This window comes from Spermophilus citellus, assembly GCF_964194105.1.
Source record: "Spermophilus citellus genome assembly, chromosome: 9".
NCBI lineage: Eukaryota > Metazoa > Chordata > Mammalia > Rodentia > Sciuridae > Spermophilus > Spermophilus citellus.
Genome location: NC_138191.1, coordinates 84,362,044 through 84,389,303, shown reverse-complemented (window position 1 = coordinate 84,389,303; position 27,260 = coordinate 84,362,044). Strand labels below are relative to the sequence as shown.

General features: G+C 32.4%; 1 protein-coding gene across 9 annotated transcripts in view; it reads left to right on the top strand.

The window, feature by feature from the left end:
* Positions 1-27,260, top strand: part of MIER1 (MIER1 transcriptional regulator) — a 60,292-nt gene that overhangs the window by 28,054 nt on the left and 4,978 nt on the right. For all 9 annotated transcript variants that reach the window (XM_081305944.1, XM_081305946.1, XM_081305938.1 and 6 more), the window contains 9 exons: positions 2,646-2,804; positions 3,687-3,819; positions 5,691-5,755; positions 10,051-10,123; positions 17,685-17,836; positions 18,476-18,557; positions 19,787-19,881; positions 22,535-22,662; positions 26,817-26,956. In XM_081305944.1, coding sequence (XP_081162070.1) covers positions 2,646-2,804; positions 3,687-3,819; positions 5,691-5,755; positions 10,051-10,123; positions 17,685-17,836; positions 18,476-18,557; positions 19,787-19,881; positions 22,535-22,662; positions 26,817-26,956 — 1,027 coding nt within the window. The remainder of the gene's footprint in view (positions 1-2,645; positions 2,805-3,686; positions 3,820-5,690; positions 5,756-10,050; positions 10,124-17,684; positions 17,837-18,475; positions 18,558-19,786; positions 19,882-22,534; positions 22,663-26,816; positions 26,957-27,260) is intronic.

Genomic DNA, 27,260 nt, shown 5'->3' with positions numbered 1-27,260 from the left:
TTTGATGAGATCATGGATGTCAGACATTCTTTGTTCTTCATAGTGGAATATTCAGTTAGTATATAATCTTTTGTAGGGTAACAAAATGGTGATAAGCATTATTAAAGAAAATATTCAAGCCTTACTACTTTCACTGGAAAGGCTGATTAGCTGATACCTTATACTAGACCTCTGAGATTAGTGATTCTCAAGGTGGTCCCATACTAGTACCAGCAGTATTACCTGGGACTTTTAAAAAAGAAAGATTCTTAGACACCTCATCTAAGTCCTATTAGGTTAGAGACTTGGGTGAGGCCTAGCATCCTGTTTTAATAAGCCTTCAAGGTGGTCTTGTGAATAAGAACAACAATAGAGAACTGGAGGATATTTATTTGATAATCTATATCTTAGAGTAAATCAAGTGTTTTACTCTAGTCTAGAAGATGAGTTCAAAATAGAGCACTGCCACTTAAATAGTTGTGTGGTCTCTCAAAATATGTTAATTCAGTTTTAAAAATTTGAAGGTAGTTGGGCACAGTGCTGTGTACACCTGTAATCCCAACTATTTGGGAGGTTGTGATAAGAAATGTGAGTTCAAGATAGTGAGACTTCGATCATCTTGAATTTTAAAACATGAATAAAAATTAGGGGAAATAGTAACATACATTTGGATGGTTTTGAGGATAAGCTAAATGTGAAACAAGATCTTCATGAATTCTTAAAGCCTATATAAATCTTAGTTGCAAACCACTCTACTAGTCGTTCCTGCTTTGGCTCTTATTCATACTGGTGGCATTAGTGACTCTTGTTCATAGTAGTAACTTAGGTACTGAACCTGCTTCTAATTTGGGGTGCAAGGTGAATTTAATATTATATGAGGTGGGATTAGGAGGTCTGGGTATTACAATAAAGTTTTTATCTCAGTGCACTCTTTTTGTCTGTGCTTGTTTTCCTCATTTGCAAATAAAGGTAGCAAACACTCCTTCTAGGTTTGTTTGTTTGTTTGTTTGTTTGTTTTAAGATTATCTAATGAGATTGTGTAATGTTCTGACTGCTTAAGAGAGAGAAGGTGAAATCAAAGCATGTATCATAGCTTCCTGGAACATAAGAGATACTTGATAACAACTATTTATTATTGTGTATAAAACTTTCCTTTTCTGTATCTTTCTTTTCTTTCTTCCTCTTGATTTTGAAGTTCTGTTTTACTAAGTACTGACTCCTGATTGGCCAGTTTCAATGTCCTATACCAGATCCTTGGTACATGGGCCAGATCTGCATAGACCAAATCCTTGAACACCTCAAACACTATATGCTGTACATAACCATAGTGTAAAAGTTGTCAGTTAAGTATGTCAACTGGTCATTTCCGCTGGAGTGGCAATATCTTACATGATAGTTACCACTTTTCAGGTTATACCTTCTGCAAATCCTTGGTTTCTCTTTCAGATACAGGATTACAAATTGGTTTCCATTTACAATGGGAAATAGAAGTATCAATTGGTATTTTTTTCCTGTAACAAATTTTCAAATTATAAGCCAGGTATGGTGCTGTACACCTGAAATCCCAGCGTTTTGGGAGGTTGAGACAGGAGGATTGCAAGTTTGAGGTTAGCCTTAGCAAATTAGTGATGTCTTCAACAACTTAGTGAGACCCTGTCTCAAAATAAAAAAATAAAAGGTTAAAGCACCACTAGGTTCAATCCCTAGTACACAACCCCCCAAAAGAAAGAGTTTCAAATTATAATTGTTAGATTACTTACTGAGTGTGGATTCCTGATGATGGGGGTTAATTTTTGTTATCTATGTGATAATATCAGGTTTTATTTTACATTCTGACATACTCATTGTCTCTGAGCAATGTGTTCAGCACATGGGTTGAACTGATTTCTTTCCATAAGTAAGGCACAAAATGCTGGGGAAATATAAAACATGTCTTATTTCACAAGTACCATTTTTCTGAGATTTAAACTGACCAACACTTCTGTTTTTGCTCATTGTGTGTTTATGTGTGTGTGTGTGGGGGGTGTTTAAATAATTATGATTAAACTTTTTATAATCATAATTTTGTCATGTTATCCTGATACTTATATCACTTCATTACTGATTAGAGTTGAGCACCTTCTACAGAAAATTGGCATTATTTCACTGAATAAGGATATATCTATTTCATCCACAGAAGGTTTGTTTGTTGGGAGGATTAAAGAAGGTTCCTGGCTGAGGCACCATTGTGTACTCATAAGTTTATGGACTTTTTGAGTTAGCCAATTTAAATCTGGCTCCATGATGTGTAACTTGTGATTTTGAAGGAAATGTTTACCTGTATTCTTTTATCTATGAAATGGAGATAATGTAAGAGTTCCATAACATAGATGGCAAGGGTTGCTCAAGTAAATGATTCTGGATTATGATAGCCATATATTTGTTATGTAACTAATATATTCAGTATCGTTCCTGCATATGTTATCACTATTTTTCAGTGATTTGGTTGGAATTATAATTGATGAGGTTTATAGGAATATTTAAAAGACTTTAGGATCTAGGCTTTAGAAATATTTTACCTTTTATTATTTGAAAATTCTTGATGTTATCTTTTGTATAGTTGTGGTATAGTCTACAAATAAGAAATCACCAATTTCAGAAACTGACTTTTATTTTGGTTTATTTAGGAAGGCGACATGCCAATTCATGAACTTCTCAGTCTTTATGGTTATGATAGTACTGTTCGACTACCTGAAGATGAGGAGGAAGAAGAGGAAGAAGAGGAGGGTGAAGATGATGAAGATGCTGATAATGACGACAACAGTGGCTGCAGTGGGGAAAATAAGGTAAGGTTATACGCTGTACAGTATTTGCCTTCTTATTGATGGAGGATATATGTTCTAAGACCCTTAATAGATGACTGAAACAAAAATCCAAAGCTCTTTGAGGTTTGTAAATTAGGTATAATAAGAGATTGAATGTTAAATTTTAAAATATTATGGAAATTTATAATATAATAATAAACAGCAATTAGAAATCTCATATTCCTTTTCAGTACCTTTTCTCAATCATATATGAGCTTACATAAATTTTTTTTAAGTTACTGCTTTTAAGTAATAAAGCAAAATTGGCAATGTGTGTTCATTTTTCTGTTTTTGTTTTTTAATATAATCTTAGATGTAAGAAGAGGTTCACAATTGCCATAGGAAGTTTCTTTACCCTTCAGTCAGGTCTGTTGGCACACACTGGTAATCCCAGCAAATTGAGAGGCTGAGGCTGGAGGATCACAAATTTGAGGCCAGCCTCAACAATTTAACAGGATCCTAGCTCAAAAAAATAAAATTAAATTAAAAAATCAAAAATAAATAGAAAGGGCTAGGATGTAGCTCAGTGGTAGAGTAACCCTGAGTTCAATGCCCAGTATTGCCAAAAAAAAAAAAAGTCAGTTTCTGCATTCTTCACCCAATTTCCCTTAATTTATGTTAAATAAAGATTAATTGAAACTGAGAAATCACTGATATAGTACTGTTAACCGTAGACTATTTGAATTTCGCCAATTTTTCTACTAATTTTCTTTTTCCTATCCCAAGGGCCAAACCACAGCATCATGTTGCTACTAGTTTATTTTAGTCTTCTAGTTATATTTAAAACAAACTTTGAACACCATGGTGTTCCATCTGCAGTGCAACTGTGTTCTTTACATCTTAAATAAATTTATTATTTCATAGGAAGAGAATATAAAGGATTCATCAGGTCAGGAGGATGAAACTCAGTCTTCCAATGATGATCCATCACAATCTGTTGCTTCTCAAGATGCCCAGGAAATAATTCGCCCACGTCGATGTAAATATTTTGATACAAGTATGTGATATTTTTAATATAGTTGAAATATAATTTTTACTATTTTAAACATTACCTATGGTTCTAATGTGTCTTTCACTATTCTGTTTGAATTCATTTATTCTGATATCTATTTCAAAATTAAATGGAGTTTATTGTAGATTCTTTGTTTAGCAATGTTAAGGCCCTTTTGTCAGTAACTATATAGTAATTATTATATCATGTACTACCTCATTGGATGTGTTCCTTTTATTTCTTGTACTCTTTCTCTTAGTTTTCCTTTTTTCCTTTTGTCTCAGCCTTTTTTAGGTATACTTATGTATCACTTAACAAATGAGATGCATTCTTTTTTTTTCCTGTTTTTTATTGGTGCATAATGATGGGATTTGTTATTACATATTCATATATGCACACAATGTAACAAGATAATTTTGGCCAGTATCATTTCCCAACAACTAGAATATGTTCTGAGAAATGTATTATTATTAGGTAATTTCTTGGTTGTGAGAACATAAAGAGTGTACTTAGATGAACTAAGTGGCTACATCACCATATACTCTTATGGGACCACCATAATATATGCAGTCTGTTGTTGACTTAAAGGTCATTATGCAGAGCATGAGTACATTGCTTTGTCTACCCTTGTGGCTCCCAGGTCTAAAGAAGTGGTTGATCTTGAGGTAGAAACATATTTGTATGTTTCATCTAAGTCCACCATGTTTCATTGTAAGTCCACATTACTCTAGAAGATAGCTTTTTGATAAGAATAAGTCAGCTGCCAATATTATAAGATTGTTTATGGTCTAAATTTCAGTACTTTAAAAAGGAAGAAAATTGTGTGAAGAAAAATAACCTCATGAAATGTTGTAAGGAAATAACTAAATTAAACATGGCTACTACTTTATGTGATTGATTGTTACACATTTAATTTAGAAGTGAACTTAGTACTGCTAATTATAATTTTTGTGAAATAATAATTGTGAGTTTTTAATCAAAGATGGTCCAAGTGAAAGTGTTAGTGCAAGAAGATATTAGTTACTGAAATAATTAATTTTCTTTAAGGAAAATGTTGTTTTTCCCTTAAGTTAAATCAAGATCCACTTGCCAATGTTTGATTAAAAGTAGGATGCTAAGTGGCTACTCTGCCTCTTTGAACAATACTTATTTCAAACTTCTAATCTGGTATTTCAGTTATGATAGATATGTAGAGACTATACATATACCTCCTATCTTAGCTTCTCCATGGCAGGCTTACGTTATTTTTATGTGTAATATCTTTTTGAACATTGTGTGCCATTTTAGATTTGAGAAAATACTGACACTTTAATAATTTTCCTATTTTTTACCCTTTTGTGTAAATGCATTCTTACTCCAGAATGTAAACAAACAACAGCTTGCCGGTTCTGAATAAAATGGAGGTTGGGAGTATTGAGGTCTTTCAGATATAACCCTTATTGCACATGTTCCACCTTATTGCACTAATTTTGTAGTAAATAAATTAGTTTTCCAAGAGCACTGTTTGGAAACCACTATTTTATCTAGACTCTAAGAAATTGAGATAATGTAATTTATTCCATCACAAAGCTGTTGGTAGCAGAATGAGGATTAGAAGCAAATTATCTTGACTCTAAAACAGTTTTCCAGAAGTCTTTATAGGAAATCATTTCCTGAGAATATATTTGTCCTAAAAAGTTATGGGTTTTTTTTTATTATTATTTGCTTTTATTTGTTTATTTTGGTGAGAGAGCAATATTGATTAAAAATATCTTGGCCTAACACAGCATATGCCTTTTAACATATCTAAATTTTTATGTTAAATGTAAAATTATTTTAAAGACACATAGATGTAGACAGAATAACTAACCATTTTATACTATTGTTATTTATTCTAGATAGTGAAATAGAAGAAGAGTCTGAAGAAGATGAGGATTATATTCCATCAGAAGACTGGAAAAAGGTAAATAGAACCATATTTTCCCAAAACTTAGATAAATCAATATTTAAAAAGCCAAATGTAATTGTTCTTTTATTATGTATTTTGATAAAATTGATGTGTCAGCCTTTTGTGACAGGTAAGCGTTTGGTAAATGTTCAAATTTCCATTTAAAATGGTCAGATAATCTTCTTTTGGTACTAGGGATTTGTATTAGTGAGGGTTCTCTACAGGAACAGAATCAACAGGAGATAGATGGGTGGATGGGGGTGTGTGTATGTGTGTAATAACCACATATATGTGATTATGAAGAGGAGTAGTAGGGATTTGTATTAGGGTTCTCTAGAGGAACAGAACTAACAGGACGTTTATTTGTTTATTTATAAGCATATATATGTGAGTATAAAAGGGAGATATATTAGATTGACTTACACAGCCAGAAGCTGGGTAGTCCCTCAGAAGAGTGAGTGAAGGAACTAGAGTTTGATGTCACAGCAGCAATCAAGAAGCTATTCAAGAAGAATCAAGCTTGCATCTGCTGCTGCTTCCTTGTTCTTCCAACTTTTGTTCCCATCCAAGCCCTTCAACTTTTAGTTGGTACTACATACTTTGGGTGGGTCACCAGTTCACTGTTCCACATGCTAATCATTTGTAGAAACACTCTCATCAACACCCAGAATCTAATCAAGTTTACAGTTCAGATTAACTCTTACAGAATTGAACCCAGGAATAATTTATCCCTGAGCTACATCCCTATCCCTTTTTATTTTGAGACAGTGTCTCACTAAATTGTCCAGGCTGGCCTCAAACTTGCTATCCTCCTGCCTCACCTTTGCTGGGATTAAACGTATGAGTGCATGGGCCACCATTCCTAACATTTTAGGTCTTCTTTGTTTTTGTTTTTTATTGAGTCATACGTGGGATTGAACCCAGGACCTTGCACATGCTAGGCAAGCACTCTACCAGTGAGCTACATCCCCAGCCCTTGTCTTTTATAAAATAAAATGATAATATGGAAAAAAAAATTGGACTATGCTAAGCAAGTCAGTACTAAAAAACCAATTTTAGAAATCAAAATTTCTGAACTAATCCTGAACTGATGCTTAATTAGGCTCTTATTGCCCTGTAATAAATATCACATATGACTTTTTAAAGGTATATATATTGGAAAACAACTGTGGGAACTTTGATATTTGTTAAATAAATGTTGACAGTTTAAATTGCAAAATTTTCATTCTGTATCATTTTATAAAAGGAAAACTCTCAGAATGATTGAATTTAATGTTATTTGTAATTGATAAGGCTATTATGTAAAGAAACATTTGGCTTCTGTATATACACAAATAAGTCAATTTCTAAAAGGAATCTAAAGTAGTTTTTATTTACAGGATATATATTATTATATAATTAGCCATAATGTTGAAGAATTAATTTTAAGTTGTTGCAGAGAAGTTGACCTCTTAAGAAAATCTATCAAATGTTACATGGACTTGGTTAAAATCATTTACATAGAAGAAATGACGTAATTCTTGTTGAAATAGAGGACCTTGTTCATAGATTATCTTGTTGAAAGATATTTGCTTGATATATCCTCTTTTATTTAAAAAAAAAAAAATCTAGTTGACTTTTTTGTTTTTCGTCTTCCTGGGTTTGATTATAAATTTAATGCATGAACTATGAAAAGTCAAGATTCTTAAATCAGTTAATACTTTCAAGCCATTTCATTGTTTTTGTTTAGATTTTTTTTTTCTCTAGAAAAAAATCTTTTTTTTTTTTTTTAAAAAGAGCTGATCCTTTTGATGATTAAAATAGGGAAACATTTTAGAGTTTCTGTAGGAAAGAGGGAAGTAGTCAGATGTGCTTGGATTGTACCACCTAAAAATTCTTGCTTCAGCCAGAATTGATCTAATTATGGGTTTTCAAAGGGACATTTCTCATAGACATAGACACATATTGTATCTGTTAGCAAAGGTATAGAGGCTAGATAACTTTGAGTAATTATTGGTGTCTGAAGAGTTGGAAAAGCATAGATTGTGCATTCAGAAAGTGACTGAATACCTGTAATTTGCATAGATATTAAGAACTTTTCTCCAGAAGCTTAGTTTTTTGCTTCAGGAATGGAGGAACATCCTTTGGAACATGTTATATAAGTACATATATTAAGTGTTAAATTGAATGAAAGCAACAAAAAAGATGTAAAAGTTAGAAAAGAGATATCACTGGAGGCTAGAATGCTCAAGGGCAATTATCCTAGCATGTTTTAATTAACCGGAGTGAGTGATGGAACTGAAGACAAAAAACAAGGATCATAAAAATTACTACCTGTTGGAACTAGTGTAGTTAATGAAGAACAGAAGTTTAGAGAGGGAGAACTTAGGAGAGGTGAAACCTTTGTTATTGGGGGGTTATTTCCTCCTCAGGAAAAATTACATAATAAAGTAGGCTATAGCAAATGTAGATCATTTCTTTCAGTATAATTTTGTTATAGCAAATAATGTCAAGATTGAGAGATTTGTTTTTTAAAGGTTTATAAGATGAAGTTGGATTTTAATAGAACTAGGGTTGTAGAATAGCTTTTAGGTCAAACCTGAGTTAAGTTGTAGCTATAGAACTTACTAATTCTGTGTTCCTGAAGAAATTCCTTTTAGCTTCATCTGTTCATAGATTATTTGAGAATAACAATGACAGGCTTATGGGACTTGATGGAGAGTAAATGAAAGTTACATATAAGATATCTGGCACATAATGACCTCAAATGCAATTTCCCTTCTTTTCTATATCACTACAGAACAAAGCAGGTGAAAAGAAATATTCTGAACTTAGTAGACAAAAGGAAGTATGGTGTTTTCATACTAGCTCAGCTATTCCCAATCATGGCTTCATGTTAAGAGTCACTTGGAAAACTTTTAAACACCACTAGGGCCTTTATCCATATATTATTTAATTGGTCTAGAACAGATCCAAGCATTGATATTTTTACAAGCACTGCCAGGGTTGATAACTTGACTATTCTTTGGTAGGCATGGGTGACTAAAGTTAAAAATAGGTACAGGGAATGACAATAAAAAACTCTCTTAATAGCAGGAAAAAAAGAGAATTCCTATATAATTGCAGAGAAAATTTTGTTCTGTACAATATTTTTAGAAAACTAATCATAAGAAAGACTGGATTTCCTCTATAGGTACCATAATAACTATTACATATAGTATGTTTTTGGAGTTAAAATAGGTAAAATGAAGTTCTAACATCAGTGGGATAACAATAACAGGAAAGAACTTTTCAAATCCTAAGAGATAAGTAACTTCCTAAACCATGATTTTGTGTCTGTCCTGCCCTAGACTTTATTTTGAAAATGTCAATTAGTTTGTTTCCATCATTTTGCCACTAGTCAGAAGAGGGGTTTTGTAATCTTGATTCTCATGAATTGTTTTTTTGTTTTGTTTTGTTTGGTGGTGCTGAGGATTGAATCCAGGGCCTTGTGCATGCCAGGCAGGCACTCTAAACTGAGCTATATCTTCAACTCTGGTTCCCATGAGTTGTGAAATCTCATTAGTGTTGATTTTCAGTTGCCTTTCTGAATAGCCAGTTTCACCTAATCTGATAGGACTATATAGATTTGATTACCAGATTTCCTGTGATAATTTAATTCTGATTCTATGGACGTTCTTTTAAATTTTATATTGATTTAATAAAAGTTAGACACTAACCTGCTTATCCATTTAGTTTGGAGTTTGATCCATTTGGTCTCAACAGAGCTTTATACAAAACTTTTATATTACTTCCGTAACCCTAAAGCTCTGCTTCCCAGAATTAAGTTTATCTCCGAATCACCTAGAGTGTGTTAAGATACTGAGTTCTATCATTAGCATTTCTGGTTCAGTAGCTATGACATGGGACGCAAGCATTTGGGTTGCCAACATTTCCCAGGGAATGCTGATGATGCTCCTGAAACAAATACCATATTTTAAGACCACTATCTTAAATATAGATACTCTTGAAGGAAATGCTGTACTTTCAGGTGTTTTGTGATTATCTGATTAATTGAATATAGAATTCACTTTTCATTTTTTGTTCATGGTCTACATTGCATTTCACCCCATTGTTATTGCTAATATATTCATCCAATCATATCCAAGCTCTTATCTATTATTAACTCATTCATCTTCACAATACTGCACTGAGGTAATTAATTGGTTGTATCTGTGTTTTATGACAGAGAAACCAAGGAAAGCTTACTCAAGAAGATGGTTAAGCTAGAAAATGAATATAAAATCTATGTTACTAGCTCTGACTATTGTTTTATGTTATTTTTAAAATAGGAGATTATGGTGGGCTCCATGTTTCAAGCAGAAATTCCAGTTGGCATTTGTAGATACAAAGAAAATGAAAAAGGTGAGTTTGTACTGAACTTACATAGCTGCTTAATCTGTTAAGGTGATGAACTGTTATTTTATATTTAAAAAGAGCTAAGAACTTGACAGCCTACTAAATAACCTCATTGGTTTATGAATGAGAGCCCTGTATTATAATTAAGAACTATAATCTACTGTTTTCTAGTTTTGCCCATATAAGTCTAGCAAAACAAAAAGTGAATGCTTTTTTGTTTTTAAGTAACTTAAAGCATCCCAACTATTTATTTTTTAAAACAAAAATTTTAGAAAGAAATTTAATATTTTAAATGCTCTAACTTTATCTTTTTTAACCTTATGAAGGAAACACATAAACATTTATTTTAAATTTAGTTTTTTAAAACAGGCTACTTTGTATCAAAGGTTTAAAAATAAACTGGAGAGTAAACAACTGTGTTTTGGTTTTTGTTTTTAAAAAAGCTTATTTGCTTTTGAAACTTATGTTACTGAAAAAGATGACTTTTGTATTTGTGTTTTTAAAATGATTTGCAAATACAATTTATTTTCTTAAATGAGCTCATACAGTGTAACATCTCTCAAAACTTGACATTTTTCTTCATTTGTTTTTAGTCTTTTCCACATTTCACCTTTATGTACAGAACTCTTTAGAGTTAGGAAGTCTTTTGTCAGTTTATTTTCTTTTGCTTATTTTCTTTCCCTCCAAAAACTTATTTTATGTTTTAAAAATGTATATACCCTCAAAGCAGTCAAGGAAACACCAGAGGCCAGTAAATTTTTGTGACATAAATTTTGTTTTGATAGGCCACTTAAATGTTTACCACTTTCATTCACTTTTCAAATTCTGGTAACATATAGGACTTGTTATATGTTGAAATTCTGTGCATATATTCTGAGAACATGTTTTAATTGTGTGCAGAAATGAATCATCCATTGGCTTTTATATTTACTTTTTTTTTTTAATTTTTTTTTAGTTGTAGTTGGACACAATAACCTGTCTTTATTTATTTTTATGTGGTGCTGAGAATCGAACCCAGGGCCTCACACATGCTAATCAAGCACTCTACCGCTGAGCTACAATCCCAGCCCTATTTACTTTTTTTTTTTTTTAATTTAAATATATATGCTTTACTTGTGTAGTGGTTAGTACCATGGATTTCTTTTCTTTTTAACACTATTTTCAAAGCAGATACACATGATTCTTTTTCAGGAAAAGATATGGTTTATGAAGCACTCTCATTTTAAGAGTTTGAACATATTGGAATTTGCATGGAAGATTAGACTTAGAAGAGTGACCTTGTTTTGGAGGGGTCACTGTGGTATAGGGCCTTTCCTCAGATGCCAAGTTCTGAAAATGCAGGCTTTTATCAGGATGCCCAGAATTTGTCTTCATTTATGGTACCTCTGTACACAATCTGAGCCCAGGAAATCATTTTGTAAAGTATTCTATACAATTAGAAATAAAACTTGTCAAAACGATAGTGTTAACTAGTGCATTCTTATGGAAAAATAAAATTGTAGGATATTTTTCATGTTTACTATAAACCTAGACTTTTTAATAAAAGTGTCCCCCAAACCAAGATATCCCCTTATCTTTATTGTAGAGATTATATGACATATAGATCAGCAGTCACTTTTTTTTTTTTTTTTTTTTTTTTTTTTTTTTTTTTTTTTTTTGCTACTAGAATTGAGCACAGGGATGCTTTTAACACTGAGGTAGCCCTAGTTCTTTTAGCATTTTATTTCAAGATAGAGTCTCACTAAGTTGTTGAGGCTGGCTTTGAACTTGCAAGCCTTCTGCATCAGCCTTCCCTAGTCTCTGGAATTACAGGTGTGCACCACCATGCCTGGCAGAATTCTCCTTTTTATCAGTATCAGAAAACCACTCTCCTGATTATCCTGGAGGGTTACTGACACATTTTTTCCTCTCTGCCCTTGGATATTCTTTCTAATAGAAACACTTAAACATTTGTTAGTTACAGTCATATTTCATGCATGCTTCTTTGAACCTGTATCTATTTTGGTTACAAAATCTCCTTAGCTACCATTAAAATTTTCTTAAATTTATGTAAATTATAATTTATACTCTATACAGTCATCCCTTGCTATGTGTGGGTGTTGGTTTCAGGACACCCCCTCACCCTGACCTTGTGGAAACCAAACTCTGCAGATGCTCGAGTACCTTATATAAAATGTCATAGTTTTTGCATTTTTCATATGCACATCTTCCTATATGCTTTAAAATTATCTCTGGATTACTTCCAGATACCCAATATAATGTCATTGCATTTAACCAGATATATCAAGAAGAAAAGGTTTGTACATACTTGGTACAGTTTTTTTTTTAATTCCAAATATTTTCAATTCATAGTTGGTCAAATCCACAGGTGCAAAACCTACAAATATGGAGGGCCAACTATATTATAACCATTTGTTTATCCATCTGTGTATCCTTATTGCTAATTAGTTGATTTTTACTACATAGGCACTTAGTAAAACATTTGGTATATGAATTAATAATTGGGTACAGAATGGTGTTATCAGAACTGGATATGTAGTTTGTAATTTCGATCAGTACCCAACTATTTGGCCTTAGATACATTATTTATTTTTCTCCTTATCTATAAAATTACAACAGTAATATGTATTTATAGAGTTTTGTGATGATTACAGGTGAAATTTTCTGAACAAGAACAAGCTCATAAGTGCTTAGTAAGTGGCATTATTAGTCTTATACATTATATTTAGTTTTTACCAGCCAGTCTTCAGAAAGCATCAGTTGACATTTGATACCCTTTTGCCTGCCAGTGACAAAAATCCAGTTCAATTATTTTTTTTTTTTTTAAAGAGAGAGGGAGGGAGGAGAGAAAGAATTTTAATATTTATTTTTTTTTTAGTTTTCGGTGGACACAACATCTTTGTTTGTATGTGGTACTGAGGATCGAACCCAGGCCACACGCATGCCAGGCGAGCGCGCTACCGCTTGAGCCACATCCCCAGCCCCAGTTCAATTATTTTAAGCAAACAGAATTACTGGGTTGCTTTACTGGAAATCTTTGCTGATCTGGCTTCAAACACAACTGGATTTAGGGAGCTCTTGTGCTCCCTTTTTGATTTATTGTCAGGCAGTCTAAGATGCCTGTTGGGAACTTTTACTTATAGCATGAGAGCCAGCAAAAATGAGATTACCTCATCCCCTGGAACTCCAGCAGAAGTCCTGGAGAGATCCCCTATTGACTTAGCTTGAGTCGTGTACCTGACCAGAGGAAATCACTATGACCAGAGATGAGTTTATACTCTAGTTTGCCCTTGCCTGTCGCTCATTTATCTGTTCCTGGGACTCTTGGGGTATTATAAGCCCTATCCAGACCGTAAGAGAAAAGGTTTAATTCTGAAAGAAATGAAAAAATATCCTACTATTCATAAGGTATTTTTCAGTTATGCTTTATGGTTTCTCCCACATGCTAAACTGAATAAACACTGTGGTTTTGTGATAAGACCAGATAAAGAATAATGTTAAACAATCTACGTTGTACAGGACAGCCCCTCACTACTAAGTACTATCAAACCAAAAAAAAAAAAAAAATGTCAGTGCCAAAATTGAAAAACTTGGACTAGATAAATTGAAAATGATGGACTGTTTAGGAAAGTGGAAAAGACAAGGAAAAGGAGCATTCATTATGTTTTCATACTTACATGACAACTTTTAGATGGCCAGGAATTATTAAGTAGTGAGTAAAAAAGGACCATGTAACTTGTATCTAAATAACATTGTGTGAATTATTTTTCTGTGTTCTTTTTGAGATGGGATCTCACTGTTTCATTGTCAGGCTGAATTCATGGGCTAAAGTGATCCTCTGCCTAAGCCTCTTGAGTAATTGGAACTACATACAGGTTGCTCTGTGCATCTGGCTCTTATTTTTATTTCTTAAGTAACTGAACTAGAAAAGTGAATAAATGCATTACTCTTAATTGATACAAGTTGAATATACCTTTTTCAAACTGCTTGGGACAGAGTATTTCAGATTTCAGAGCATTTTGGATTTTGGATTTTCCAATTTGGTATGCTCAACCTATACTAGGATTGTTAAAACAGGCAGTTTATTAAACCTGTTGGAAAAAGTTACATAACTTAAAGGCCATGTCAGTTAATCATTATTGTTACATTTTAAAAATGTGATTTCTGCTGTGTACCCCATTATTACACCAAAGTACTGGTTCTAGATCAGCATTTTCATCCCTAGCTATTATATTGGATTAGATAGAATTTTTACTTACGCATTAAAAATGAAATACTTTTAGTGATACTGGCAGTTAATAAGTAGACATTTATTCATTGAAAATTAGTATCCTAGATGGTGAAAGTTCATTTATAGTTTTGTAGTGGTGGTCTGTCAGTTTCCTATGTCATTTTTTTTTTTTTCATTCTCAGGTCAGAATGCATAGTAACCCCCTCCAGTTTCTTGCATGAAGTCCCTGCTATCCCAGCCACACATGGTGGATTTTGTGAAATTATTTCAATGATCCATTTTGCTTATTTAACAAGCTTAATTTGATTACCATCAATTTTTCAAATTGTATTGGGGAAAATAAAATAGCTGGACTGAGACATGTCAGTGCCTTGCTGAGTGTGGTCTGTAGACCAGCACCATCAGAATCATCTGTGAATTCATAAGAAATGCAGAATCTGGGGGTCCTATTTCATACCTACAGAGTCAGAATCTTTAACAGACAGCAGGAGTACTTCTTCAACTTGCCTCAACTTACTAGTGAATTCTTGCCTTCTGAATTCAGTCATTTTATGATCACATGAGATCGTGTTTTCTAGTAATATAGTTGCATATATTTGTGCTTGCCTTTTAAAAGTTCTGTTTAGATGTGGCAGTTGATTTAGAATGAAATAGTTTCAGAAGATTGTGTCACATTTCAGTGATTAAGATCTTAAAATCCAGCAGGCTTATGTCATTTAATGTAATTATGATGAAGAATAATTTTTTCCATTCTTTTGATGGTTTTTTGTTCCCATCTTATTATACATACAGACATTATTTCTCTTTTGGTCTTTGCTGTGTTTTATCATAAGAGTGGAGTTTTGAATTTTTAGTCATTCCATAACACATTTCATTAAAGGCTCCTATTGCCTATGTTTTATTGAATCTGTTGTCAGAGCTTACATATTTTATTTAAGTGTAAATTTAATAGGAAGATCGTTTGGTCTGTGTCTGGAATCAGTAAAGGTTTATTCTCTTTGTAAATGTCATTTGTTCTCACCTTATGGTCATTATTGAGTTCACTGTAATTGTGTAAATGAAGTATATTATTCAAAGGTTTTTGAAATTCATCAGGGCTAGCCTATTGTGTTTAGCCACAATTCCAAGAGTCTGACTTTTGTGATTTGGTGCCATCTGGTGATGGCAAGTTGTCCACTTGGCTTAAGTAAGACTATATTTATATTCCATGACCCCAGATAACAGAAACATCTTCCAGGTGGTTTGTGTTTATGTCACAGGCCTAAATGGGATGATCTAGCTGGGAGAGCACTTGAGACTCAGGGACCCAACTTTCTGAAATAGCCTTGTCCACCCCCAGAATAAAAGTAATCTATATTGTGCTGTTTCTGAAGAACAGACTTGAGAAGAGAACAGAAATCAAGAGCAGTACTCCAGATTCACTCTTGTGGGAATTTTTTATATTTACCATTTAGAGTTTAACTAGAATTATAGCAGCCAGTTAGAAAAAGAATGATGTTTTTTAAGGAAAAATTTCTAGATACTGACCTTTGTACTTTAAAGAAGAGTATCTATTTTGGGGAACACAAAAAAAAGTAGAAAATTTTAAGGAAATATATGTGTTGTTGGAAGACAAGGTAATTTATGTGGAACCACTTAAAATATTGCTTGGTACATAGGGGATAATTAGCTGTTAATTCCTTTTCATAATATAAAATTATTGATGTTAAATTTTCTCTCTCAAGTGGGCTCCTTAAATGTCTGGAATTTTAATAGGTTTTTTTTTTTTTTTAAGAGAGAGGGAGAGAGAGAGAGAATTGTAATATTTATTTTTTTAGTTATCAGCAGACACAACATCTTTGTATGTGGTGCTGAGGATCGAACCCGGGCCTCACGCATGCCAGGCGAGCGCGCTACCGCTTGAGCCACATCCCCAGCACATGTCTGGAATTTTAAATGACAAAAACCATTTAAAATCTAATAAAAACTGTCTACAACTCTACTTCCCCTCTAACTGTTGTGCTGTATCTTCACCCTCACAACCAAACTCTTCTGTAAGAATTTTCTGCTTTATTTCTTCACTTTCCATTCACTCTTCAGACTGCTCCATTGTGGCTTCTGTTTTCACCTCAGTACAGAAACAGTTCTTACAATATTTACCTCCTTGATAATAAATCTAGTAACTTTTTCAGTTTTCATCCTGGTTGTTCAGTAAGATTTAATCAGTCTTTGAAACCACCCTTTGAAACACTCTTCTCTTGGCTCCTAAGATGCCTTACTCTTTATAATCTGTGTTATGACTGTTCCTTCTTAATTTTCTGTTTTCAACATTTTTTGGTAGATACTTTTTATTATTTTATATGAATGTAGGTTGACATGTAGAATTCATTTTTCTCATTTTGTTCAAAATAAAATTCGAAAATGCTGTCTTCTCATAACTCCAATGTTTTCAACTTCTTGACATTTAAAATTCCAATAGTCTGGTTTAGGTCATCCTTCTTTTTTTTTTTTTTTTTTTTTTTTTAAGAGAGAGTGAGAGAGAGAGAGAATTTTTAATATTTATTTTTTAGTTCTCAGCGGACACAACATCTTTGTTGGTATGTGGTGCTAAGGATCGAACCCGGGCCGCACGCATGCCAGACGAGCGCGCTACCACTTGAGCCACATCCCCAGCTCCATCCTTCTTTTATTTTTTGAATTTTGATGAAATTTTGGCTTTAATCTTAACAGTGGAAACAATGATAAAACAGATTTTTTTAAATTATGACTTTCGTGGAAGTGATATGTATACATTATAATACGTTGTTGATAGTTGTAGAAAAATATGAAAGTGACAGTAAAAAATATTGCTCCAAATCTCACCACCAAAAAATAACCAGTGTTAACATTTGCTGAGCATTTTTCTGACATTGTTTCAAAAATAATCACGGCTAACATCCATTGAGCTCTCATACATTAGAACGGTTTTAAAGTGCTTTAAATTCTTATACCTTCACAAGATAGAGTTATAGTTATCCCACAGATAAGAGGAAGTAACTTGCCTCGGGTCATATAAGTAGTAAGTGGTGGAGGCAGAATTCAAATGAAGAGAGCTTTGGAATTTGGGAAACTTAAGGAAGGTCAGATTATATCTGAAGGGCCCATAAAACAGTTCCTTATCTCTGTGTAGAATGCTTAATTCAATTGGGCTGTAAATATTACCCAAGAAAGAAGTGAAGACAAGTAGTAAGACCACATTTTACTTTTTAGTTTTCAGCATTTTGCTCTTAGGTACAAGCTATTTGTTCAATCATATGTTTCAATACAAACTCATCAATTTTGGGCAGTTTTCATTAACATTTTATTTTATTAATTTAGTATATGAAAATGATGATCAGCTCCTGTGGGACCCTGAGTACCTACCAGAAGATAAAGTAATTGTATTTCTTAAGGATGCATCTAGAAGAACGGGTGATGAGAAAGGTGTAGAAGCAATTCCTGAAGGATCTCACATAAAAGACAATGAACAGGTACATGAATAAGAAACAACTTTAGAATTTTTCCCAAATAAGTTAGCCATACACATTTATAAATGTAAATGTTTTTCATCTCATTTCATTGTTGTTAATTGTGTCCCCCAAAACTCCTATATTATTATTAACAGGGAATCTGAGGTTATAATCAGTGTAAGACTTTACCATACTTACTACATTGGAATGATTTCAACTCGAATTTAAAAAAAAAAAAAATCTTGATGTTTTATTTTGCCTGTACGTACTTTTGATACACTTTTAAAAATACCTTTGCCTATCCTTGAGAATCTGGATATTATCAAGTTGGGATACTCATTTGAGATATTTATATACGTGGTAAGACCGGCACCTACTATATCTTTTTTATCAGTTTTTTTTTTCTTTTTTAATTTCTAAATTCCTAGGGTTCTATGGCTACAAATTAAGAGTACTTATATATTCTACTCTACCCATTTAGAATATCAACACTGACTTCATGTTCATTTTTTTTTTTTTTTTTTTTTTTTTTGGCGCTATGTTGCATTCACTAAAACTATTCAGAAAAGATAGATAACTACTGGAAAAGTCTTTAAGAAATTATAGCAGTGAACTGAACTGTTCATAGTCTGGATCATACATCAAGTTTTATTTTTCTAGGCTTTATATGAATTGGTTAAATGTAATTTTGATACAGAAGAAGCATTGAGAAGATTAAGATTTAATGTAAAAGCAGCTAGAGGTAAGCATAAATGTTAAATTTTTATTTGTTTTAATGATTTGGCAGAAATTTTAAAATTTAGCTCTTCAAGTTTACCTAAATATATCCTAAACTTAATAATACTGATTTTTCTGGATTTAATAAATATTTGCACAACATCAGTGTTAAAGAAGGCCTTATGGGAATGGGATTAAGTCTTTTCTTTTTTATAGGGAGGGAGAAAAGTCCATTTAAGTGAAAAATATAAAAAATATAATGCCTTATAATCTCAGAATATGTTTGTAAATATTTTATTATTTATTATTTATTGGTAATATTCATGTGAGCTAAATAATATAACAAATGTTGCCTTCACTTTAAAATTGTGAGACTTAGATCTCTTGACTAAAAGTAACTTGGCTAAAATAACTCATAAGTAATGAAGTCATAACTAAAATGCAGATTTTTACTGTAGATCTGGCTTTCACCTTTACTTACCTATAGTTAAGTAACAAGTGAGAGATACTTATTTATTCAACAAAAATTTGAGGGCCTTCTGCATTCTGAGGGTATAATTTTGAACCAAAGTCTCTGCCTTCGTGGTACCTAGCAGCCTAGAGAGAGAAATAGTTATGATGAGTTCTTCCAAGAAGAATTAGGGGTGCTATTACGATCTATTGTAGGTAGCTCCGTGGAAGAATGCTTGCCTAGCATGTATGAGGTGCTAGGTTCAGTCCTCAGCACCTCATAAAAATAAAATAAACATATTGTATTCATCTACAACTTACAAGAAAAAAATCTGTTGTAGTTGGACTTAACCTAGTTGAGGAGAAAGTAGGATTTTAAAGGAGGCTTCCAGAACAAAATATTTTTTTCTGGCATGTAAAAGAATTGTCTAGGTGAAAGAGGGGATAAGTATTAGGTCAATTGCAGGGAGTAATTCTTAGCCAACCTGTTACCATGCACAGAGTCTGAAGTAAGAAATAACTTAGTAAATTTAAGCAATTGAAAGTGGATAATACAGTTGGATCAAGAAGAATTAAGGAGAAAGTTGAGGCTGGAGAGAGAGAGACCAACTCATTCAAAATTTTATTAAAATCAGGAGTTTTGTCACTTTATCTTCTCTAATGATCTATACTAGAGCTAGGGAATAAAGTATTTCCCTCATTTTTTACCAGAAAGTTAGATTTATATTTGCAGTTTTGTTTGCGATGTGCAACATTTGAAACAATATTACTTACCAGTCCCCGCCCCCCTTCCCTTTTTGTCAGAGGAATTATCTGTTTGGACTGAGGAAGAATGTAGAAATTTTGAACAAGGGCTGAAGGCCTATGGAAAAGATTTTCATTTGATTCAGGCTAATAAAGTAAGTAATGATGCATGTTCTCATTTTTACAGAAAGTAAGTTAGTTTAACCCAAATAATTATATTATCTTAATTTGCTGTATTTTCTTATGCTAAAGTTTTTATAATGAATATTATAATTTTGTAAACCTCTTGACATAAATTTGCCAAGTGACTGTTTTTAGTGCATATTATTGGAAGTATTTGAGAATTGAACTCAAGTATGTTAACCAATTTCTGGTTGTATTTGTGTGTAATGCAGTTACTGACAGCTGTTTTCTGACAAGATGTGTGTCTGTCTGTCTCTCTCTCTCTCTCTATCTCACTGGGAATTGAATCCAGGTCCTCACAAAAGTTCTCTGCCACTGAGCTACATCTCCAGCTCTTGTTAAAAGATGTTTTAAGGAGGGTCTTTTAAATAATTTTGAAATTTTGAAGCACTTTTAACATGACATTCTTGACAATTAAAATATTTATTACATTTGCATAATTCCTGAGTGGTTTAAAAATCACATTTTGTTTTAATGTTTCAGAGGCATCTATTTATGGTGATGATAAATTATCACCATAAACACCATAAATAGTTAGTTTTATTTAGCATGATTATTTATCATTCTATATTGATAATATGGTCTCTCTTTCCAAAGAATTTCATAATTACTTGCAAATTTGGGGGTTTAATTATTGCAACTGAATTCAGGTATGATTTTTAATAATACCTATCCAGTGATAGTATAGGAAAATAAGTTGTTTCTGTGGGAGATTAGGACAGACAAAATAAAGACTGAGAATTTAAATATAGGAAATTAATCTCTAAGCTTATGAACATCATATTATTTTTAGCAAATTCAAGAAGCTTAGCTATACATATTTTCTTTTATATGGTAGCTTGTGTAGGACCATGTTGAAAGTGCCTAACCTTATGGACTATAATTTTACTATAGTCCTCTTTTTTTATGCTTCTGTGATCAGATAGTGTTCACTTGATTTGTTTCACAACATATTTAACATTAATTAGTTCATGTTCACTAAAAAAGAGTTACTTACAAATTCTATTAGTTTATTTTTCTTAATCTTGATATACATTAATTAGTTCATTCCCAATTACCTTGTGTTTTGGTAATTAGCAGCAGACTATGTAATAAAAGAGAATTTTTGAGTCTTAGCATTTAGAATAACTTAAAGATAGATACAGTTGGTATCAAAAAATGTATGACCCTAATGTGTCCAGATCATCTGATAATCTCAAATATTATCAACACTCGAGGAAAGGACTATATTGTGCTAATGATTGGCTGTTTGTGTGTTTCTGATTTTTTTTTTAACCCATTACTTCATGGATGAAAGGGACATTTCTGATCAGATTTTTCTACTATTTTTGCTTTAATTCAAATACTATTAATCAAACCATGCTAGATTACCTGTAGAAGGCATCCCTAAAATGGTAACTAATGTAACTAGCAGAAGCACCAACCCCTACCTATACAATATCTTTTTTTTTAGGTGGCTTGAAACTATGAGCCAAAAAAGTCTTAATATTAAGTCTCATCAAGAATAACATCTTGTTTCTTTATAAAACATTTGATAAGATGATCTTTTAATGTTATAGAAGTCATCTGACATGTACTAGTTACTTCAGTGAACAAAAAGAGGACAGTAATTCCCTGAGGAAGAATAATGGTTCATTGAAAATATCAGGACTTTATTTTTATACTTGGAATCAAACTTCAGATCTTAATCATAATCTATTATGAAGGCTTATTTTGTTGAAGTTTTTTGACTTGGCTTAAATCTGAGAAATAAGATTCTTTTTGAGGCAAAAAAAAAAAACTTAAGAGGTTGATTTTTTTTTTTAATTTTAATCCTCATATTGCTTTCATTCTCAAGAGAAAAATGGTTCAAAGTTGTCAAGTGTAAGCAGAGAGGAAGAAAATATATATTGGATAAGGAAAGGTATCAACAGTTGTCTGCTTCAGGATCAGAAATTTTATGGGTTAAAGTACTATTACCATACATTCCAAACACTAATTCATATTCCCCAAGCAAAATAATGACAAAGGAGATTTTGTCAGTATCATTTGTTAATCCCCACAAGTCTTGAACATTATATGAGAGGGAATCCATTCATTTACACACATAGGTACAGCACAGTAAGGCACAGGAGTGACTTAGTAAACAAAGCATAAGCATAATTATAATCACTTTTATCACACTGGCATATCCTCAGACTTTTTAGAAGGTAAATTGAATTAGTCTGGATTATTGTTGGGACTAGCAAGAGAATCTTTTGAAAGAGATTAAAGGTAGATTCCTTACGTGCTTTATCAGTATAGAAGTATTTTTAAACAGTTCATAATTCATTTTTCACCTAAATGCCATTTCCAGACATTTTCAATAAAAGAGCATTTACTTTGTAGTAAATTATTAGGATGGTGGGGTAGCCTTTAAAAAGTAGAATGTTAAATATCTGAAGATCAGTTGTATTAATCAGAATGTATTAATTCTCTTAATAGAAGCTTAGAAAGAAGCTATCAACATAGTTGCTGCAGTATTTTATTTCATATGTAATATAATAGATCAGTTAAAGATAAGTTTATTTTCAGACTTCAAATGTTTTTCATGGAATAACTATTAAGAAGTAGATGATTCTTAAAAAATGGGTTTGTTTGTTACAGGTACGAACAAGATCAGTTGGTGAATGCGTAGCATTCTATTACATGTGGAAAAAATCGGAACGTTATGATTTTTTTGCCCAGCAAACGCGATTTGGAAAAAAGAAATATAACCTTCATCCTGGTGTAACGTGAGTTAATTTTTTCCTTTAAGGCAAAAAAAAAAAATTTTTTTTCTTTTTACTTTTCTAGCACTTTCTTAAAAGTGTAATGGTTTTTAGACTCTTTCTTTTGTAATAAAATTACATTAGTTTAAATTTTTACCTTTATAGGGCATTTAGACTTTTCAGTGTCGTATAAAAGATTGTAAGCCACATCTCATATTATTCGAAACAGCAAATCTTTCATTAAAGCAAAGTTTAGAGTGTATATTTTTGTTATGTACCCCTGAGAAAAATATATCAGAACACTGTGGAAAAGTGTGTTATTATACAGTTTTAATCCCTAATTATTCTTTGAGAGTAGTGGAAATAGGAAAATTTTTGTTTTCTAAAACTAGGTGATATGACTAGTAGAGGCCCTTTAAAGAAGAAGGAAAATTAATATTTTTCCTTGTACAGTCTTTTTTGATCCCAGGAACCAAAATAAGATTTGAATATGATGTTCTAAAAAGGGAAAAGTAAAGGCATATAATAAATCCGGTCAAATTGCATCCTCGTTTTTGCTACCAACTTTTTATAGAAGAGAGAAAATGCACATAGTGTCTTTCTTTTTCCTAGCTGTCCTGAATCTTTAAGAGAAGTAATATTTAATAATCCAGCTCTAGCTTTCTCCCAATGACATAGATATAGGTTGTTGAATGTACTCTATGCAAAATGTTTTGTTATACCTAATATAGTTCTCGTGCATCAAATTCTTTTAGCCTCATTCAGTCTGGTTTTGGAATAAAACATACATTCTACCACCAAGAAGCAAGTAATTGTTAAAAGTATATACTTAAAGTACAAAGAGTATTGAACTCTTTTTTTTTTTTTTAGTTGTATGTGGACACAGTACCTTTATTTTACTTATTTATTTTTATGTGGTGATGAGGACCAAACCTCACACATGCTAGGCCAGCATTTTACTGCTGAGCCACAACCCCAGCCCAAGTACTGAACTCTTCATCTCACACAAATCATTGTTTTAAAATATCAATGAATTGTTATGGCAGAATTAACTTTATATGATACTGCCCTTGATTATTCCCTAATGTTTGCAGAATATAAAATAATGCAAAGCTAGGGCTTGATTTGATCAATACTCATCAATAAAGATGTTCTTAATTAAGGCTGTCAAAATAATTGATTTTCAAAGATCTGCTTTACATGTATATTTGATTGTGTTTTTTAAACTCCTAGGCTGTACTTTCTTGGTTGCATTAAATTGTAGGTATGTGTCTCTCTTGGTCACTTCCTTGGAGGGTCCAATATTCAAAAGCCCCAAAGCAAAATAGTTTAAAAAGGAATAAATGAGTATAATTGGCTTTTGGAAATCATGAGACCATGGACTGTGTACTTCATCCCTTGTTATTCAAAGCTGGTGATTGGGTGTAATTTTATGTAAGCAGCATTCCAGTGTTTAACTACTTAAGTGTTATTGAAATAAAATTTTTATGGGTTATTCATTGGTAGTATACAAGCATTATGATATAGGACTAAATCTATCTCTCCAGTAGGCAGCATATATCTTAAAATTTTAGTCTCAGTTTTCAACTATTCTGTAGGGAAAAATAATAGTAACATCTTTCATTTTTTTCACCCATTTCAGAAATAATGTTCACACATGAACTACAGTCAATCTGTCATCATCAGCAGTAAGAACATAAGAGTTGTCATTCTGGGTCAGACTCATGGTTCATCCAGTTTTCTCTTTGAGAAAGCATCACCAAGGGAAGTGTTGTGGGCTGGCTTAGTTGGTCCTCTGTGATGTCAAGCTCAACAGGTTAGGTAGGGATGTACCACCAAACATACTAGTTTCTATAATAATCTCTCCATAGTTTATGAAAACTTTTTGAAGATACTTATATCTAATAAGCTTGAATCCTGCTTAAGTATTCTGGGATGCAATAAGCATAGTAACCCATATCTTATGTTTTCTCAGGCTATAAGAGTTAACAGTGATCCCTTATTGAAATGGTATGATGTGAACAAATGTGTTTTTTCCCTAAGGCCAGATTACCATGGTTTTGTAGACATCAGTTATAACTCCTCTGGGTCTTTTATAATGCTTTTTAAAACAGAAAGAACCGTAATTTATTTTTAAGTAAGATTCATCCTTTTTAGCTGTACAGTCTTCAATAAGAAGCAGTAACCAAACCATACATGATTTTTCAGATAGGAAGAAATTGTGGGGGTTTTTTGTTTGTTTGTTTGTAAGTGTAGAGAAATTTTTCTGGTTTGCTTCCATTTTCTATTAAAACTTGCATTTTAAATGCTGTATTAAAACATGAAATTACTGCCTATAGGGGAAAATTTGTGAGTTTTTCTTAACCTTTATAAGTTCAAACTCTGTAGTTCAGAACACATTATCCTGAAAGTTATTTATTTTTCCATTAAATTGTTACCTTTCATTTGTTTACCACAATGAAGCATGTTTGCTACTTTTCTATCTACAAATAGTTTTTTGAAAGATCTAGCCACACACAAATTTGAGATTTCATTCATCTTTAGAAAATGACAATCATTGTTCTTCATATCATTGCCATATTTAGAAATTTAAAATAATTTTGATATCTAACAACTCTAGCTTCCTTTTGGCTTTTAACATCCTTTATTTTTCATTCCCACTAAGCTATATTCATTTTCACCCTTCTTAATCATGTATCTTCTGTTCTCTTAGCCTTAGTTTCTGACATCCCATTGGTATTCATCAAACTCATTTCCATTTCTTTGTACTTCAGATTACTTATGTCATTGTTCTGTAATTATAATCTCCATTTATAAATGAGGAAAATAATGCCCTAAAATGATTAGTCATAGTGATATATGTTTCTATGATATGCATTGGCTTTATGCCTCAGACTATTTGAATCATCTAGAGGTTGGATATGACATTCCTCTATTTATGATAGCCTCATAACCCAGGTGGCAGTGGTCATAATATAGTTTAAGTTTATAACTACAATTAATAGTATATTGTAGAATATTTCCATGGGATTTCATAAAAGTCCTAAGAGGTTTAACTGTTTCCTTCTTACATTCTTAATTTATTGCGAAGTTCTAAGAGACTCGTTTACTTTTAAGGAATTTTAAAATAAGTAAGTATTTATTGAATTTATTGATGCAGTGGTAAACAAAATAGACTAAAGCTCCTGCCCTTGGGTAATTATATCTTAGTACAGGAATAAGCAAACATTTTTATGTAAAGAGATAGAAAATAAATATCTTAAGCTCTGCAGATCTTAAGGTCTCTGTCACAACTACCCAGCTCTGTTGTCACTGCGTGAAAACATTCATAGACATTAATATGTGTGGCTACATGCCAATAAAACTTAACAGATGGCTAGCCCACAGGACATAGTTTGCTGACTTTTATCTTTTACAAACCATTTTCAAACATACCTAATAGAACAACCATGTGTGATAGGTAGGACAGGTATAACTTATCTGCATTTTATAGGTAAAGACACTAACCCTCAAAGAGACAAGTATTTAAGCCCAGATCTTCTCACCCTAACCCAGTGTCACTTACCACAACTATGTAGGTACGAATAACACAGGGAAGAATTGCGCTCATCTTAAAAGTTACTGACAGTATAAAAATCCACTGATAAGCCTGAGAACTTAGCTTATTATAGCTCAGATTTCACAGAAAGGTAATAACAGAAGGTATTTAGAAAGATTTTTGGAGATGGTCAGTCCTCTTCATTGTGTCCCAGTTTATCTTCCTTGTGTCCCAGTTTATCTTCCTTGTGCCTTTAGGAGCTTTAAAATCCAGCTTTTGTTCAGAACTTATTTTGTGTTCCTGATGACAGCATCCTGATCTCTTCACTTGCAGATGCTTCAGTTTTAGTTGGGCCACCCTAAGCACTTGCCTACAAATTTAAGTTTTTAAACTTCCCATGGGTCTTTAAATTTTGCTAGTTTAAAGGCTTTATGCATTTTCCCTATAAACATGTAACCAAAAGAGACTTCATTTAAATGTTTAGATCCTGGTGCAAGATATGAGGCATTAGATTTAATGGAAGTGAAAATTAGGATATTTTTGTTAATGAAAACTTGAAAATTTAACCTCAACTAATTTAAATTTTAAACTTTTTTATTGTAAGAAAATAATTGTATTATTATTTAACTTAATTTTAAAGGGACTACATGGATCGGCTTCTGGATGAAAGTGAAAGTGCTGCATCAAGTCGAGCACCATCCCCTCCCCCAATTGCCTCAAACAGTAGTAACAGCCAGTCTGAGAAAGAAGATGGCACTGTAAGCAATAGTAACCAAAATGGTAAGTAACTGATAAAACATTTCTATTCCTTCATGGTGAGGGACACTTTTCTTTCAGTAGTTCAAGAAACTCAGTTTGTGTTTTTGCCAGACTTCCAAAGCAGAGAGTGAAAATTTTTAAGTAACGTATGAAACATATAATGTCAGCATACATGTATTTTAAAAGACATAGAATACATAGTAATTAGAAAGAGGTTCTCATTAACATTCCTAAAAAATAAATTTACTAAAGCATACTACCAACAATGTCCATTTCTTTTTAAGAAATTTGTTTTCAGTAGCATCTCTTATCTAGATGAGATGAT